The sequence below is a fragment of the Montipora capricornis genome, chromosome 3, assembly GCF_036669925.1.
Source record: "Montipora capricornis isolate CH-2021 chromosome 3, ASM3666992v2, whole genome shotgun sequence".
NCBI classification, from domain to species: Eukaryota; Metazoa; Cnidaria; class Anthozoa; order Scleractinia; family Acroporidae; genus Montipora; species Montipora capricornis.
In genome coordinates, this window is record NC_090885.1 from 32,004,149 (window position 1) to 32,023,381 (window position 19,233).

Here is a 19,233-nt window from a genome sequence, read left to right on the forward strand (position 1 = left end):
ATAACTTTTCAATCGCTGTTCCGCAAGAAGAAGTAATAAGGCGGAGCGGGTTACCGACTTTGTGGGTTTTGACATTGCCAAAAGCTGTTCCAGGTCTCGGCAGAGTGTTTGTAACCCAAACAGCGATTTCATCTGTTATTTGACCTTTCTTGCGCTACTTGCTACTCCAATCTTTAACTAATTTTAAATGCTTTTGTTTAGGATCTTCTGGCAGCTTAGCATAATGCAACGTGTTATCTAATTGACTGGACATCTTTTCTGCGTATTCTTTTTGGTCTAATAAAACAAAACGAGAGCCTTTATCTTGAATCCTAATAACCCTGTCATCTATTTTCAAATTTTTCATTGCATGACGTTCCTCTTTACTGAGATTGTCCTTAGGTTTACGAGAGTTCTTAGGGTTTAAAATGTCATTTCTGACTTCTGATAGAAAGAGTTCCACTTCAGGAAAAACTGATTTTGGTGGGTCCCACTTACCTCTTGAGGGCACAGGAGGCATGTTCACTTCCACCCGTTCTTCATCTTGTTTTTGTTCTTTGTTGTGAAAAAAAGAAGCCAAACGGATGCGTCTCTCAAATTTCTCAATATCTTCATGGGTCTTCTGCCAATGTATATCTTTGGGGACAGGGCAGAAGGATGGTCCCTTGGAAAGCAGGTTCTCTTCGGCGGTAGTCAGAACTTGAGATGACAGGTTAATGGGTTTTAAATCCAATTCGGTGGAATCAGCTGCCGTAACAGGGGCGTTGGCTGTCTCGTTTTGCTCCAATTGACCACGATTTTCTTTGCGCTTGTGCTTTTGAAATCTTCGGTTGTCTCTTCTTTTGGCGGATCTTTCTGCCATTTGGATCGTGGTTCGACCAAAGCCTGTAGTTTTTGCCAACTTTTTTCTCTCCCTCATCTTCAATCGATGCTTTAAATTATTCATTTCACGTCTAACACGATTCCAAATCTTTTGGGCGGTTTCAAGATCAAAGTTGTCAAACAGTTTGAGTCTCTCCTGCTGTAGATCGTTTTGCAGGGTTTTTACTCTCCCCAAGGAGGCTTCTTTCAACTCTTTGACAACCTCAAAAGAAGCTGTTTTCAAATGGGATGCGCATGCATTGCGCAATTCAGCACTGTCTTTGACAAGTTCCAAATTAAATTTCAAATTTAGTCCTTTCGGGATACGATTCTTGCCAACACAAAGTTTCAAAAACTACAGGCTTTGGTCGAACCACGATCCAAATGGCAGAAAGATCCGCCAAAAGAAGAGACAACCGAAGATTTCAAAAGCACAAGCGCAAAGAAAATCGTGGTCAATTGGAGCAAAACGAGACAGCCAACGCCCCTGTTACGGCAGCTGATTCCACCGAATTGGATTTAAAACCCATTAACCTGTAGTTCTGACTACCGCCGAAGAGAACCTGCTTTCCAAGGGACCATCCTTCTACCCTGTCCCCAAAGATAGAAATTGGCAGAAGACCCATGAAGATATTGAGAAATTTGAGAGACGCATCCGTTTGGCTTCTTTCTTTCACAACAAAGAACAAAAACAAAATGAAGAACGGGTGGAAATGAACATGCCTCCTGTGCCCTCAAAAGGTAAGTGGCACCCACCAAAATCAGTTTTTCCTGAAGTGGAACTCTTTCTATCAGACGTCAGAAATGACATTTTAAACCCTAAGAACTCTCGTAAACCTAAGGACAATCTCAGTAAAGAGGAACGTCATGCAATGAAAAATTTGAAAATAGATGACAGGGTTGTTAGGATTCAAGATAAAGGCTCTCGTTTTGTTTTATTAGACCAAAAAGAATACGCAGAAAAAATGTCCAGTCAATTAGATAACACGTTGCATTATGCTAAGCTGCCAGAAGATCCTACACAAAAGCATTTAAAATTAGTTAAAGATTGGAGTAGCAAGTGGCGCAGGGAAGGCCATATAACAGATGAAATCGCTGGTTGGGTTACCAACACTCGGCCGAGACCTGGAACAGCTTTTGGCAATGTCAAAACCCACAAAGTCGGTAACCCGCTCCGCCTTATTACTTCTTGTTGCGGAACAGCGATTGAAAAGTTATCTGCCTTTACTGAATATTATTTGAAACCTTTAGCAGAAAGTTTGCCTTCTTTTATCAAAGATACTACGCATCTTATCAATAAGATTGACGAAGTTAATCAATTAGGGCCTTTTCCAACCGGTACTTTGTTAGTTTCATGGGATGTTGTTGCAATGTTTCCCAATATTGACAACGAATTGGGAGTTACTGCAGTTAAAAATGCATTAGATGCAAGATCTGTCAAAATGCCATCCACAGAATGCATTTTAGAGGCTGCGGAAATTTGTTTGAAATCCAACAATTGCCAATTTGATAACAATAACTATGTTCAACAGCACGGAACCGCGATGGGGCCCAAGAATGCGTGCTCTTATGCTGACTTAGCTATGGGCGTAATTGATCACAAAGCGAAATTTGAGGGTACAATTAAGCCAATGCTTTGGTTGAGATATAGGGATGATATTTTTGATCTATGGACACAGGGTGTTGAGAAACTCCTTGAATTTACCAACTATATTAATTCACTATATCATACCATCAAATTTCAATTGGTTTATTCTGAAAGCAGCCTCAATGTTTTGGACTATGGCTTTATTTCAACAGATATTTATTCCAAGCCCACTGATAGTCATTTGTATTTGCCCTACAATAGCTCACACCCAGATCATTGTAAGAAAACTATCCCTTATGGAGTAGCCCTTAGAATTAGGCGTAACTGTTCCACCAACGCCTCTTTTGTGAAGCGCTGTAGTGAATACAAAAGCTACCTCAAACAGCAAAATTACAGTGGGAATCTGGTGGACAAACAGTTTGAGAGGGCTATGCAATTGGAGAGATCAGATGTTCTCAAGCCAAAAACAAAAACTAAGAAAAAAACCTTTCCCTTAGTGGTCGATTACAATCCGAGGCTACCTAATATTTCGTTGATCATTAAAAAACATTTTCACTTGCTCGAATCCAACCAAGTAGTAAGGGAAATTTTTCCTGCCAAATCCGTCATTCCAGCATACCGTAGAACAAAGAATTTGAAGGACATTCTTGCACCCTCCAAATTCAAAAGAAGTCGAAACCATGACGAGGCTGAAAATTGCGGATGTTTTAAATGCAACAAAAGATGTGATCTCTGTTGTAATTATTTGTTGGAAGCTGGTGAATTTTCAAGTTTTGTAACTGGCCGGTCGTATCAAATCAAACAAAACCTTGGATGCAATTCGACTGGAATTATTTACGTAGCCTCCTAAAACAAATGCAAATTGCAGTATGTTGGTTCGACTTCCAATGCATTTAAAGTTAGGTTCAGAAACCACAAATCCGACATGAAAAGAAACAAAAAAATCGTGCGAGCTTGCCATTCATTTCAATAAATTTCCTCACAACCTTTCGGACTTCAATTTCATTGTCATTGAGAAGATAATGAACACTGATGGAGATTTAGATAACACTTTATTAAAGCGGGAGGGTTATTGGGCGGCACAATTGCGCACACTGCAGCCTTTTGGCCTCAATAAGCGCTGTGAATTCCGTTCAAAAAAACGGATCAATTTCAATGTTCCATAAAAAGCTTTTTTGTTTCCATTATAGTCCCATCTAATTTGTAGTCGGTATTACATAAATAGTTTGAATTACTTGCATAATTCTAGATTCTATTATTACATCATTACTGTTGTTTTAGTGATGAATCTTTAGTTTTGGCTTGTATTGTACCAGACAATTTACTAGTTTATTGTATCGTATTACAATAGCCATTGTTGGTCTTTCAGAGACTATATAGTCTGCACTGCGGTGATAATTAGGCTATCTTATGCTTAGAGTTTTAACTTGTACTCTATTTAAAAAAAAATTAACTGACGAAGGCCGAAGGGCCGAAACGTTTTTATTAAATTTCCTGGACCTTCGAGAAGTTCTGTCTTCCTCTCCAGTCTATATGCAACTTTAAATATTAACTGAGGAGACAACGTGCATCCTTTTGGATTCTTCTGTTGGGAGTTTATCGTTTGGTCAACCACTTTGGCATTACAAAGCTTTTGCTTTCATGTCGAAATTGAGCACTCTACTGGGATGAGGCATTGCCGCTAGCAATTGCGCATGCTCACTAGCTCGCTAGTGTGCGCACTCTGGCCAGGCTTAGATGGACCACATGCGTGGGACATTTGGGGTGGCTTTATAAGCTCAACCTCCATCCTAGACATCAGCACTGCACTGATGAGGCCCAGAAGCCCATCATAGCACGTTTGTGGTAGAATAATTGGCTTTTATCTTTTTTTTTTTTTGGACCCTGTCCTAAGTACCTGCCGGGATGGAACGGGCGTGGGTCCTACCCTAAATTGTTTTTTCGGTATGTCTCAGCCTACGCCTGTATCCCGTCTGTGGTCTGATATTGTGGAGAATACGCCTGTGCCTCCCTCTGTTTCTGGAGCTGGCCAATCTGATTCGCCATCCCACATGGATACCAGTCCTGGTGGCTCTTATGCTGATAGAGTGACTCTTGGTGCTGTTGATTCTCGTCCAAAAGTTTCCAGTGTAGCTCCGCGTCGCAGGTCTTATCTGTCTTCTTTTGAAAGAGAGCATTTTGATGTTTTGAATGTCATGCCTGATCGTCCTGCTTCTGCATACTTCACACTCCCTGACAGCTCAGTTACGACCAAGCAAATCTTTGATAGCTTGGTGAGAGATGGTTTTCCTCCGACGTCAGTCCGTTGCCTTCAGAGATCCCAGAATGGATCAGTAGTCCTCACCTTCACGAAAGAGGAGATCGGAAACAAATTTCTGCAGCAGTCGTCTTTCTTTGTTGGAAACCAGCCTCATGCAGCTCATCTTGCAGGCAGAGCCTTGTCTTATGTTGTTGTGTACGACGCTCCTTTTGAGTAACCTGACTCGGCTTTGACCTTCCGTCTGTCGAAGTATGGCACTGTTTACTCCCAGCGTCGCTCCTCCGTCCAGGGCTTCCCCCAGGTCCAGAATGGTATCCGTACTCTTCGCATGTGTATCGATGACCCCATCCCGTCGTACCTTCGTTTTGGTAAGTACCTTCTCCGTGTACAGTACGAAGGCCAAGTGAAGACCTGTAGAAGATGCAACGAGCCAGGTCATTTGGCCCAAGAGTGTCGTCAGATGCTCTGCTTTAACTGTGAAGTAATTGGCCATCATGCCCGTGATTGTCCTGCTGGGGTTCGATGCTGTATTTGTAAAGAACCTGGCCACATGGCCATTGACTGCCGCCACTCTTGGTATCGCCGCCCGCTTTCGCATCGTGATGCCGTTGATGCTGAGCCCCCGAGCCAGCCTGCTGCTGACCCTCCTCCCGTGGATGTCCCCCCCACTACTCTAGATGCTGAGAATGCTGATTCAGGTGACGTGGATCTTGATAGCCCCCCAGGAGAGAATGCAGAGGAAGATTCGGCAAGGTCTGAGGACGATTCCCTGGAAGCTGAATTTGACCAGCCCTTGGCCTCGGCCATTTCTTCTGAGCCTGCGCCTGACCTTTTAACTTCTCAAGGCCTCATCAACGATTCCCCTGATAGTCCCGGAGTGCAAGAATTTCCCGTTTCTTCCCTGACCGATACGAGTGTTGAGAGTGACGAGTCTGAGCCTGAGAGTATTGCCACATCTGAACTGATGGATTCCGACGCTGTGCCTGATAATATGTCTCCTGTGTCTGAGCGGCCCTCTCGCCGAAGGAAGAGATCTCGACATGGCTCCTCCCGACGCGCTGCTTTGGTCAAGTCGTCTCGTCTGTCTGTAGTAAGTGAGGATGCGCCCACTTAGTTTAACCTTCTTAAAGTGCGCTACGATTAATGTTAGGGGTTTAAGTCAACGTAAGTTTTCGCTGGTCTCTGATTTCTTTCGTGCTTCACGCCTAGACTTTTGTTTCATTCAAGAAACTATGATTTCGAATGACGCTGTTCTGCGCTCCTTCTCCTCTTCGTGGCCGGGCCCCAGCTTCTGGGCCCCTGCTGTCGGGAGGAGAGGGGGGGTAGCTATCTTATGTTCTGATGTTTTTCGTAATAATGTTTCTGTTTGGCAGAAGGATCAAAGTGGGCGCATTCTCAGCTTACTTGTTAAGTTTGACGATTTCAATCTTAATCTAGTTAACCTTTATGTGCCGACGATTCCGGCTGAGAGAAAGATTTTCTTTCAGTCGGTCCCGTCCTTTTTTCTTCCAAACTCCCGGCTCCTGATTGGGGGGATATGAATTGTTTTGACTCGGCGCTTGACAAATTGGGTAGGTCGGTTTCCCTCGACTCCGGCTTCTCGGACCTAAAATCTCGCTGTAACCTCCGTGACGCTTGGCGTCTTTTGCATCCCCGAGACAGGCAGTTCACCTGGTTCAGCCCAGACCATTCAATTGCCAGCAGACTGGATACCTTTTTGGTCCCGCGGCTTCAGTGAAATCAAGTCACTAGGTGCGATATTCTCCCATGCGTTTTCTCAGATCATGACTTTGTTATTTTAGACTATGATATTGCGGCTCTTCCCCTGCGAGGCCTGGGAGTTTGGAAGTTTAACAATTCTCTCCTCGATGACGAATCCTTTTGTTTAGAGATTTCGGATTTAATTGAGCAGTTTCTGGCCTTTCGGCATTGCTTTGCTTCTCAGCGCGATTTTTGGGAGTGTTTAACGTCTGACATTAAGCTCACTACGATCGCCTTTTCTCGTCGTAAACATCGTTTACTCTCGTCCCAGAAGGTTTTTCTAACCAATCGCTTAATTGCCCTAAAGAATCGTTTGGCTTCGGGCGATGTTTCTGCTAGTCCTGAAATTCTGACTTCAGAGGCTGCTCTGCGGTCGCTTTTAGATTCCGAGCTCGAGGGTTCTAAGATTCGCAGCAGGGTTAAGTGGGCAGAGGAGGGGGAGTCTCCCTCTGGTTTCTTTCTCGGTCTTGAAAATGAGAGACACGAGAAAGGCTCCGTCTCCTCTGTCTTTGATTCTGAGGGGCAAGAGGTTTTTTCCCTCCCTGACATGATTCAAGCTCACGAGCGTTTTTATTCTTCCCTATTTTCTGAAGAGCCAATTGACCCTGTAGCCCAATCCCATTTGTTTGAGCACGTTACCCGCCGGTTATCGGAAGCTGAGCGCGAATCATGCGAGGGTCTTCTTTCTTTGAACGAGGCGTCCGAGGCCCTTCGCCTCTCTAATAGGAACAAAACGCCCGGTTCTGATGGCTTAACTGTTGAGTTTTATTCTGCGTTCTGGTCCCTCTTGGGGCCCCTTTTAGTTGATATGTTTAATGAGTCTCTCGCCCATCGTGAGCTGTGTGACTCTATGAAATCGAGTGTTACGCGTCTTGTTCATAAGAAAGATGATCGTAGAAATCTAAAAAAACTGGCGTCCCATTTCGTTAATGAATGTGGATTATAAGATTTGTTCAAAAGCCCTTTCCCTCCGTTTGAAAAAAGTGTTGGGGTCTATTGTAGACCCTGATCAGACGTGTTCTATTCCAGGTAGATCTATTTCTTCTAATTTGGCTCTTCTTTGCGATACACTAGATTTTATTGAGAGAACCGGCGAGACAGGTATTCTCGTCTCTTTAGACCAGGAGAAAGCCTTCGATCGCGTTAATCGGTCCTTTCTGATGAATCTTTTAGAACATTTCGGTTTTGGGCCCTCCTTCTGTAGCTGGATTTTCACTTTGTATAACGGCGCTTATATGCGTATCCTAGTTAACGATTTCCTTTCCGATCCTGTTCCTTTGCTGCGGGGGGTCAGGCAGGGCGACGCCCTGTCCCCTATGCTTTATGTTCTCTGCGTTGAAGTTTTAGCCTGCCGTATTAGGGACTCTCCTGCGATCGAAGGCTTTCTCTCGCCGGGGGGCTGGTGGTGTCCAGTTTAAAGTCGGCCAGTATGCTGACGATACTGCAGCCTTTGTTAAAAACGATTCTACCCTTTTCTCACTTTTTGACGCGATTGCGTTTACGAGCGTGGCTCTGGTGCGAAGCTTAATTTGTCCAAGACTGAGGCCATGTGGCTTGGTGCCTGGAAAGACCGCCTTGACGAGCCACTTGGTCTCACTTGGGTTAGGAAAATGAAGATTTTAGGCGTATTCTTCGGTACTGTTGACGTTGAGCGCGATAATTGGGAACCGCGTTTGTCCAAACTTGACAAAACTCTTTCTAGATGGAAGTCGCGTTCCTTGTCCTTTATTGGGAAGGTCCTTATTTTAAACATACTAGCGTTAAGTAAGTTGCTCTATGTGTCGCGCGTTTTAGTACCCCCTAAATGGGTTTATAGTAAACTTAATAGTCTGATATGGCCCTTTTTGTGGCGCGCTCGATTAGAGACTGTAGCTCGTAAATCGCTTATTTGTTCTGTTGATAGTGGAGGTTTGGGTTTAAAGGATTTTTCTTGCCAGGGCCGCGCCTTGCTGCTTGCGGCTTTAGTTACTTCCGTGTCCGATTCTAGTTCTAAGGGTTTTTACCTCGCTAAGTATTTTTGTTGCTCTGTGTTAGCTCCTTTGCGGCCGGAGTGGGCCGGGCTGCGCGATAACCTAACTCCAAGCGCTGCCCACCCCACTGCCTTTTATGCGAGTGTCCTTTCTTCCTTTCAGGCCACTGATTTACCTCCTGGGTTTACTTACACGTCTCGCGCCTTTTACAAGGTTTTGCTAGCGAATTTCTGCACCATCCCGATTTTCCCTGCCCTCTGGTCAGGCTTCGTCCCCTCTCGGTTTTCCCTTTCTCGGCATTGGGGTCTGATCCGTGATTCATTTACTGAGAACTACAAAAATGATCTTGCATGGTTGATTACCCTCCGTGCCGTTAAGGTGCGACATTCTCTTCACATCTGGGGCTATATTCGCTCGCCTCGCTGTGCTTTATGCGCCCGTCTAGAGACCATTGATCATTGTTTCTTGGCTTGTCGTAGGGTTAAATTGGTCTGGTCTCGTTTTGTCCCTATGTTATCTGCGCTTTTGTCAGCCCCCTTCGTTCCCAATTGCCCCTTCGTGTTTTTTTACCAATTCCCGGTGCCTGAAAGGAAGTGCCTGCGTCTGCTTTTGTACATCATCAAGTCGATTCTGTGCGGTATTTGGAAATTTCGTAATAAGGCTACCTTTCACAATGGTGGAGAGGACTCTAAGAGCTATCGCTAAGTCTATTATTGCTGATGTTAAAAGTAGGATCCAAGTTGACTTTCATCGCTTTCCTCAGGCTAAGTTTAATTCTAACTGGGTTCGACCAGCTGTATGTAAAGTCTGTGCTGATAAGCTTGTATTTTTCTTTTAGCTGTAGCCTCTTCTCTTGAGTAATTTTGTAAAAATAGATTATATTTGGTTTTTGAATAAAGTTTTACGATATCACTGTCTGCAGTTAGATATAGCTCTTTGGCATTACAAAGCTTTTGCTTTCATGTTCAAATTGAGCACTCTACTAGGTTGAGCCATTGCCGCTAGCAATTGCACATGCTCACTAGCTCGCTAGTTTGAGCACTCTGGCATGGCTTGGATGTATGTGTGGGACATCTGGGTTGGCTTTATAGCTTAACCTCCATCCTAGACATCAGCACTGCACTGATGAGGCCCAGAAGGCCGAAACAGTACTGTCTGCAGTTAGATATAGCTCTTTAGCATTACAAAGCTCTTGCTTTCATGTCCAAATTGAGCACTCTACTAGGATGAGTCATTGCTGCTAGCAATTGCGCATGCTCGCTAGTTTGAGCACTCTGGCATGGCTTGGATGTACCACATGCGTGGGACATCTGGGGTGGATTTATAGCTTAACATCCATCCTAGACATCAGCACTGCACTGATGAGGCCCAGAAGGCCGAAACAGTACTGTCTGCAGTTATATATATATATATATATATATATATATATATATATATATATATATATTTGAATGAAGATTGGCTTACCAACGGTGATGCCGCTTGGAAGAAGGATCCAAAGGATACTACACGCTTGCACTCGAAAATTGTAGTTTGTGTAGAAAGAGTAAACAGCGAACTTCTTCCGTGGCCAAAACTCTTTAATAAACGTTTCGCCCTTCGGGCTTCTTCAGTATAGAGTTACAGGGTTAAAAATACTTGGAATCCAAGTATTTTTAACCCTGTAACTCTATACTGAAGAAGCCCGAAGGGCGAAACGTTTATTAAAGAGTGTTGGCCACGGAAGAAGTTCGCTGTTTACTCTTTCTACACAAACTATATATATATATATCTATATATCTAACTGGATTTGTCAAAAGGTGCCTGCAGAAATTGTGAAAACAAGCCAATCCTGCTACCGTCACAAACTTAAAGAAAAGCTACCCTCCCCACCCCTGTGCTTTGGTCAGACAACCAACAATCACCTACCCACACCACAGTGTGGGTTCACTCTAATTGGTGATCAAAAGCAAACTATCATTGAAGCCTAGACTAGTCCAGGAAAAATTGCCAATGAAGAAGACATGCTACAGCGTAAAGTCTGACGTAACAAGGCCACAAACTCTAACTGCAGTTAAAGTCTCAAAGCAGCAACCCCCCCAGCCCTGTGCTTTTGACACACAACTCACAGTTAGAACTGTCCCTGGGCTGTTTGGCAAAGCAGGCCTTGACGGCAAGCCCCCTCAATTTTGAGAGGCCACAATGGCTTGAACACGGGCTGGGCCCGTGCTCAAGCGAAAACTCCAGTAGCTACCTTTTAGCAAATTCGCTCAGATATATATATATATATATATATATATATATATATATATATATATATATATATATATATATATATATATATAAGTAGAATGATAAAGATTGAGTATCCAACGGTGATGCCACTTGCGAGGAGGATCCAAAAGGATACAAAACGTCTTGACTCAGATAAGTTAATAGGAAGAATGAAAAAATGAGTCGCTGGCGAACTTCTCACAGGTCTGGTATATTATAATTTCGTGTAAACGTTTCGCCCTTCGGGCTTCTTCAGTACACGCTAAAAACTAAAAATACCTGGTACAACTGAACTTGCGCTATTTATACAAAACTATGAACCAAAAGGTGTAAAATGTTTAAAATTACAAAAAAAATATAAAAAATCACAATAATATGTCATGTAATACGTGCGGTTGGAAGAAAACGAGTGGACAATACGTGAGATAAGAAATAGTGAGCTCTATTCCGAGAAAGGCGTTAATCACAAGACATCGAAAGTAATAATTTAAAATAAACATCAGGACTTAGTAAATCATGCAATCAGGTGGCGAAATGATGAGCCCAGGGCCCCTAAGAAGTAATAGAATCCCTGAACAGGGCCTGTGAGAATGCCGATCTGCACAGCGTAATTGGAAAAAAAGCCCAACTGGTTGCACAATTACTCCAGTGAATGATTAATTAAACCTTATTCTATTTTTGGAATTAAACTCGGATCTTTTGTTCAAGCCGTAAGGTTGGAGGGTGCATAACTGTGCGCACCAAAAAGCCTCTCTTGTAAGTAAAACCTTGTCCATATCATCAGTAGTGTCATTAACAATTTTTTCAATAACAATGAACTCAAAGTCAGACATGTGATGTTCTTTTCTATTGAAATGGACGGCCAATTCACACGTGGCCTTGTTGGTCAACATAGCCGATTTGTGATTACGAAATCTGACCTTGAATTCATTCGATGTTGAACCTACGTATTGAATCTTGCATGTTTTACAGGTGACTAAATAGATGACATTCTTCGACCTACAATGTACATTCTGTCTAATGGAGTAAAAACGGCCTGTACACGCGCTGTGAAAGATCTTATTTTCAACAAGATAATGTTTGCATAGATCACATTTGTTCTTACATTTAAAACATCCTACGGGAGTGTTATTGCTGTAATGGGTTTTTTTAGGCCTTGCTAGAATCTCTTTTATGTTTTTGGGTCTTCGATAAGAAGGAATAATTGACCCCTTTGGGAAAATCTGGGATAGCAATGGCGATTCATAAATAAGATGACTAAATGATTTGATGATTTTGCTGATGTTTGGTAGATGAGGGTTGTAGTCGACTACCAGAGGAAAGACGATTTTTTTGTCTTTCGGTTTCGAGGCGAGTAAGTCCTCCCTGGGTAGATCTTTTGCCCTTAAAAATTGCTTATTGACTTCCGCTGGATTATAACCTCTCTCAACGAGATATGTCTGGTATTCTTCACTACGTTGGTCAAATTTTTCAATGGTTGAACAGTTTCTGCGAATCCGGGTGGCAACTCCAAATGGGATTGCCTTAGTGCAATGCCTTGGGTGAGCACTGTTACGTAATAAGTACATATGATGGTCAGTAGGTTTAGAATATACATCCGTTTGAATATACCCGTCAACCAATGAAAGTGTGAGATCTAAGACGCTGAGAGAGGTTTCAGATGATACTACAGTAAATTTTATGGTGGGATATAAAGCATTAATGAAATCAGTGAAATCATTAAGTTTAGTGGCACCTTGCGTCCATAGATCGAAAATGTCGTCTCTATACCGCCACCATAATCTGGGTTTGATTGTACCGGACTTAGCCTTTTGGTCAATAACTCCCATTGCTAAATCAGCGTAACTACAAGCATTTTTCGGGCCCATAGCCGTTCCATGAATTTGTAGGAAATGTTTGCCTTGAAAGTTGGAATTGTTGTGTTCAAGACAGATCTTGACAGCTTCAACAATACATGGAGTGGATGGGACCTGAATTTCACGCGAATTGAGAGCATCGGTAACAGCTTTAATTCCCAAGTTGTTATCGATGTTTGGAAACATCGAGACAACGTCCCAAGAAACGAGAAGAGTGCCTTTGGGGAATGGCCCATCCTTATTTAGATCTTCGATTTTTTGCAATAGATGAGTTGTATCTTTGACAAAAGAGGGCAACTGTTGAGCTAATGGTTTGAGATAGTATTCTGTAAACGCTGAAAGATTTTCAATAGCTGTCCCGCAACAAGATGTAATTAACCGTAAAGGATTCCCTTCTTTATGTGTCTTAATTGTGCCGAAGGCCTTGCCCAGTTTAGGTTTGTTGTTAACAACCCAGTTAGCGATGTCCTTATCGATTTGTCCCTCGAGTAGCCACTTATTACTCCACTTACTGATGCTGTGAACGGAGTTGATGCTAGAATCCGAATCTAATGTTTCATAATGGAGTGGGTTTTCTAGCTGGCCAAGCATTTTATCAGAATATTCTGTTTGGTCAAGGATCACAAATTTAGATCCTTTATCCTGAATTTTGATGACTTGTTGATCTAATGTTTTAAGTTTTGAAAGGGCCCTTCTCTCGCCTGCCGTGAGATTGTCAGGAACAATGGAAAAATTGCTAGGATTAAATAAATCGTTCTTTACCGATTCAAGAAACAACTCAACCTCCGGGAATTTAGAAACTGGGGCTTTCCACGATGACACTTTCTTAACTTTAGGAAACAAAGATTCATTATGTGCTACATCAGAGTTAGATTGATTGTAAAAGAACGTGGTAGCTCTGATACGGTGTTCAAATTTTTCCCAATCCTCTAGTAATTTAACTCTATTAACGTCACGTGGGACTGGACAAAAAGAAGGACCTTTACTAAGCAAAGATTTCTCGTCCTGATTGAGTTCCCGTGAAGATAGGTTAATGGGGAAAAATTTCTTTCCATTAACTCTAACATTGACTGAAGAGATAAGTTTTTGTAACGTAGCTACTCTAACCTTTTTAGAAAAACGTCTATTCCTATGTGTTGATGTCGGTGTGTTCTCTTCATTTGAGAGTTCAGCATGGTGTTGATTGCTGGGTGTGATCTTCTGAATTTTCTTGATCTTGTTCCGGTACTTGAGGTTTAGGTTTCTGTATCCTTTTAGGTTTTTGTATCCTTTTGGATCCTCCTCGCAAGTGGCATCACCGTTGGATACTCAATCTTTATCATTCTACTTATTCATTCACCGATTGAGTGCCTGTGAATCTTTATTGATCCGATGATGTCCCGGTCTGCACAAAACATCACTAATACCTGGAACAAGCTGACGCGATTCCAACATCACTCCCGTTTTTTAACACGCTGTAAGCAACTTAACTCTATTCCGAGAGGCCTTAGGCTGAAGTTCAACCTGGCTTTTGGCTCAAAAGATGAGACTCTCCAACAACGATGCGAGCAACATCTGAATACAGCATCGATGAACATTCTCAATGATCTTGTTAATTTTGCGGATACCACGACTCGCAAATTACACTTGGAAGAAGAACGAAAAATTCTCTTCGGTGAACAAGACCAGACCACAGCCAGTAGTTCTTGGAATCAAGCAAAGAAAAGCATTGCCACCTTGAACAGAAACCTCAACCGCAAGTACCGGAACAAGATCAAGAAAATTCAGAAGATCACACCCAGCAATCAACACCATGCTGAACTCTCAAATGAAGGGAACACACCGACATCAACACATAGGAATAGACGTTTTTCTAAAAAGGTTAGAGTAGCTAAGATACAAAAACTTATCTCTTCAGTTAATGTTAGAGTTAATGGAAAGAAATTTTTCCCCATTAACCTATCTTCACGGGAACTCAATCAGCACGAGAAATCTTTGCTTAGTAAAGGTCCTTCTTTTTGTCCAGTCCCACGTGACGTTAATAGAGTTAAATTACTAGAGGATTGGGAAAAATTTGAACACCGTATCAGAGCTACCACGTTTTTTTTACAATCAATCTAACTCTGATGTAGCACATAATGAATCTTTGTTTCCTAAAGTTAAGAAAGTGTCATCGTGGAAAGCCCCAGTTACAAAATTCACTGAGGATGAGTTGTTTCTTGAATCGGTAAAGAACGATTTAATTAATCGTAGCAATTTTTCCATTGTACCTGACAAACTCACGGCAGGCGAGAGACTGGCACTATCAAAACTAAAAACATTAGATCAACAAGTCATCAAAATTCAGGATAAAGGATCTAAATTTGTGATCCTTGACCAAACAGAATATTCTGATAAAATGCTTGGTCAGCTAGAAAACCCACTCCATTATGAAACATTAGATTCGGATCCTAGCATCAACTCCGTTCACAGCATCAGTAAGTGGAGTAATAAGTGGCTACTCGACGGACAAATCGATAAGGACATCGCTAACTGGGTTGTTAACAACAAACCTAAACCGGGCAAGGCCTTCGGCACAATTAAGACACATAAAGAAGGGAATCCCTTACGGTTAATTACATCTTGTTGCGGGACAGCTATTGAAAATCTTTCAGCTTTTACAGAATACTATCTCAAACCATTAGCTCAAAAGTTGCCCTCTTTTGTCAAAGATACAACTCATCTATTGCAAAAAATCGAAGATCTAAATAAGGATGGGCCATTCCCCAAAGGCACTCTTCTCGTTTCTTGGGACGTTGTCTCGATGTTTCCAAACATCGATAACAACTTGGGAATTAAAGCTGTTACCGATGCTCTCAATTCGCGTGAAATTCAGGTCCCATCCACTCCATGTATTGTTGAAGCTGTCAAGATCTGTCTTGAACACAACAATTCCAACTTTCAAGGCAAACATTTCCTACAAATTCATGGAACGGCTATGGGCCCGAAAAATGCTTGTAGTTACGCTGATTTAGCAATGGGAGTTATTGACCAAAAGGCTAAGTCCGGTACAATCAAACCCAGATTATGGTGGCGGTATAGAGACGACATTTTCGATCTATGGACGCAAGGTGCCACTAAACTTAATGATTTCACTGATTTCATTAATGCTTTATATCCCACCATAAAATTTACTGTAGTATCATCTGAAACCTCTCTCATCGTCTTAGATCTCACACTTTCATTGGTTGACGGGTATATTCAAACGGATGTATATTCTAAACCTACTGACCATCATATGTACTTATTACGTAACAGTGCTCACCCAAGGCATTGCACTAAGGCAATCCCATTTGGAGTTGCCACCCGGATTCGCAGAAACTGTTCAACCATTGAAAAATTTGACCAACGTAGTGAAGAATACCAGACATATCTCGTTGAGAGAGGTTATAATCCAGCGGAAGTCAATAAGCAATTTTTAAGGGCAAAAGATCTACCCAGGGAGGACTTACTCGCCTCGAAACCGAAAGACAAAAAAATCGTCTTTCCTCTGGTAGTCGACTACAACCCTCATCTACCAAACATCAGCAAAATCATCAAATCATTTAGTCATCTTATTTATGAATCGCCATTGCTATCCCAGATTTTCCCAAAGGGGTCAATTATTCCTTCTTATCGAAGACCCAAAAACATAAAAGAGATTCTAGCAAGGCCTAAAAAACCCAATTACAGCAATAACACTCCCGTAGGATGTTTTAAATGTAAGAACAAATGTGATCTATGCAAACATTATCTTGTTGAAAATAAGATCTTTCACAGCGCGTGTACAGGCCGTTTTTACTCCATTAGACAGAATGTACATTGTAGGTCGAAGAATGTCATCTATTTAGTCACCTGTAAAACATGCAAGATTCAATACGTATGTTCAACATCGAATGAATTCAAGGTCAGATTTCGTAATCACAAATCGGCTATGTTGACCAACAAGGCCACGTGTGAATTGGCCGTCCATTTCAATAGAAAAGAACATCACATGTCTGACTTTGAGTTCATTGTTATTGAAAAAATTGTTAATGACACTACTGATGATATGGACAAGGTTTTACTTACAAGAGAGGCTTTTTGGTGAGCACAGTTATGCACCCTCCAACCTTACGGCTTGAACAAAAGATCCGAGTTTAATTCCAAAAATAGAATAAGGTTTAATTAATCATTCACTGGAGTAATTGTGCAACCAGTTGGGTTTTTTTTCCAATTACGCTGTGCAGATCGGCATTCTCACAGGCCCTGTTCAGGGATTCTATTACTTCTTAGGGGCCCTGGGCTCATCATTTCGCCACCTGATTGCATGATTTACTAAGTCCTGTTGTTTATTTTAAATTATTAGTTTCGATGTCTGGTGATTAACGCCTTTCTCGGAATAGAGCTAACTATTTCTTATCTCACGTATTGTCCACTCGATTTATTCCAACCGCACGTATTACATGACATATTATTGTGATTTTTTATAATTTTTTTGTAATTTTAAACATTTTACACCTTTTGGTTCATAGTTTTGTATAAATAGCGCTAGTTCAGTTGTACCAGGTATTTTTAGTTTTTTATTTTTAGTTTTTAGTTTTTAGTTTTTAGCGTGTACTGAAGAAGCCCCGAAGGGCGAAACGTTTACACGAAATTATAATATACCAGACCTGTGAGAAGTTCGCCAGCGACTCATTTTTTCATTCTTCCTATATATATATATTATATCCAGTGTTGAGTTTCCTGTAAGTTTCCCTCACTTTCTCCTCAACTTGGACTGTGAATCCATTTGCGATCCTCCTGGCGGTGATACGTTGTTGGCTCAAGGGATCTACTTAACTGACTCTTTACATTAATTACCCTTGTCCGCCTGTGAATCACATGTTGGTCCAGCGTTATCACATAAAAAACTGGCCCATTAGGGAGTCCCACGTAAATGTCACACACTAAGTGATCAATCAGCCATGTTGCCAGCATGGTTGTCCTGATAGTGTAGTGGTCATCACACCCGACTAGTGATCAGGGGACGTGGGTTCAAATCCCGCTCAGGGCAATTACAGTTTTCCCCAGAAGTTGTCCAGTGTTGAGTTTCCTGTAACTTTCCCTATATATATATGTATATATATGTGTGTGTGTGTGTGTGTATATATGTGTATATATATGTATATATGAAAATCAATGAAAAACGAAAGTCTTCCTTTTCTTTGCTTTTGCGCTACCCGTTTCACCGCTGTTGCGGCTCTTCAGGCATAGCAAAGTGTGTTTATTAACTTATTACGTTATAGACGTAATTCTAATTACAATTATAATGGCTTTTGTAATTCAAGGCGCGCGCGAGCAATTCACGTAATTTCAAATCAAGAACCAAATCAAGAAATTAAGAACCCGGTCTAATGATTTGAAATTACGTTAATTGCTCGCGCGCGCCTTGAATTACAAAAGCCATTATAACTGTAATGAGAATTATATCGGTGACGTAATAAGTTAATAAACACACTTTGCTATGCTTGAAGAGCCGCAACAGCGGCTCTCTCTTTGTATATATATATAGCGGCTCTCTCTTTCTCTCTCTCTGTATATATATTATATATATATATATAATATATAAGAACGTTGCTACTAACGTGGGAAAGAAATTTTTATGTATCGTAAAAGAATCCTTTTCACCAGGGCACCCGCTAAGAAAAAGCTTTAACAGGAACACTTTGAAAGTGAGCTATTTGTGAATGCCAAATTTGAAAAGAAAAATCAGCGCCCGCAACAAGTCCTTCCTCTTGAATAATTCTCAATCACAAGAAAAATCATGTAATTGCAGAGACAAACACTCTTGTCCGTTATGTGGTGATTGCTTAATCCAAAACGTGATCTACCAAGCCACAGTTGAAAACGTTATGGGAAAGGAAACATACATCGGACTTACCGCGAACCAATTCAAAACAAGATTCCGAAACCACACGGCTTCATTTAGAAATGAGAACAAAAGGAACGCAAACAAGTTGAGTAAACACATCTGGTCCCTAAAGGACACCAAATCGGAATTTGCTGTAACTTGGAAAGTAATGGCTCGCGCCAGGCCGTATTCTAATGTAACTAGACCCTCCGTGAGGGTACACTGGGTCGCCTGTGGTACGTGCACCGTTCAAGACAATTTTTCAAGTGGGGGGGGGGGGGGGGGGGATCATTAAGACCATTTAAGGGGTCACCCAGAAGTCATACCAGCAGAGGCCCTTTGGCTCACAGGTCCTCACACGTTCGTACGACGAAACAGATCTGTCCTTGCCTAACTGATGCAGCCCTAACAGTGCACGATATTGTTTTGGTATTGTCTATCATTGTAGTGCCATGGTAGAAATCTTGGGTAAATAGCCTGAGAATAATAATAATAATAATTATCTACTTATAACGCGCAAGTATCAATTTACATTTTCACCTGCGCATGTGGTTACCAGCAAAGTACTGAACCCAGAAAGTTTGAAGAAAATAAATGGGAAGTGAGAAACATTGGCTTCTGATAATTTTCAAGCTCCCTCACAACTTCTTTTCACCACAAGTTTAAGCGTGCCCTCTGAGCATCTGACAGCTTTGTAATACTAAAGTTTACTAAAGTTAACCCTGTCCGGTGGGTTTAGTATCTGGATGGGTGACCCAAAACATGTACCCCTTCGTAAAACAGAAGCTTTGGACCGAAAATACTATTAACGCTAACAAATGCGAACTCAGCAAGTA

At 41.7% G+C, this 19,233-nt stretch overlaps 3 protein-coding genes and 1 pseudogene across 3 annotated transcripts; 2 read left to right on the plus strand and 2 right to left on the minus strand.

The window, feature by feature from the left end:
* LOC138040101 (uncharacterized) overlaps window positions 1-132 on the minus strand; it is a 19,675-nt pseudogene extending 19,543 nt beyond the window's left edge.
* Window positions 133-154: 22 nt separating this feature from the next.
* On the minus strand, window positions 155-898 carry LOC138040102 (uncharacterized). The gene has a single exon (XM_068885890.1). The coding sequence runs from the start codon at window positions 896-898 to the stop codon at window positions 155-157; it is 744 nt and encodes a 247-aa protein (XP_068741991.1).
* Window positions 899-1,559: 661 nt separating this feature from the next.
* On the plus strand, window positions 1,560-3,278 carry LOC138040103 (uncharacterized). Its single transcript, XM_068885891.1, has one exon. The coding sequence runs from the start codon at window positions 1,560-1,562 to the stop codon at window positions 3,276-3,278; it is 1,719 nt and encodes a 572-aa protein (XP_068741992.1).
* A 10,624-nt stretch (window positions 3,279-13,902) lies between these two features.
* LOC138040105 (uncharacterized) lies at window positions 13,903-16,893 on the plus strand. The gene is made up of 3 exons (XM_068885892.1): window positions 13,903-14,515; window positions 14,667-16,247; window positions 16,874-16,893. Exons 1-3 carry the CDS (start codon window positions 13,903-13,905, stop codon window positions 16,891-16,893), a joined length of 2,214 nt encoding a protein of 737 aa, XP_068741993.1.
* Window positions 16,894-19,233: the final 2,340 nt, after the last annotated feature.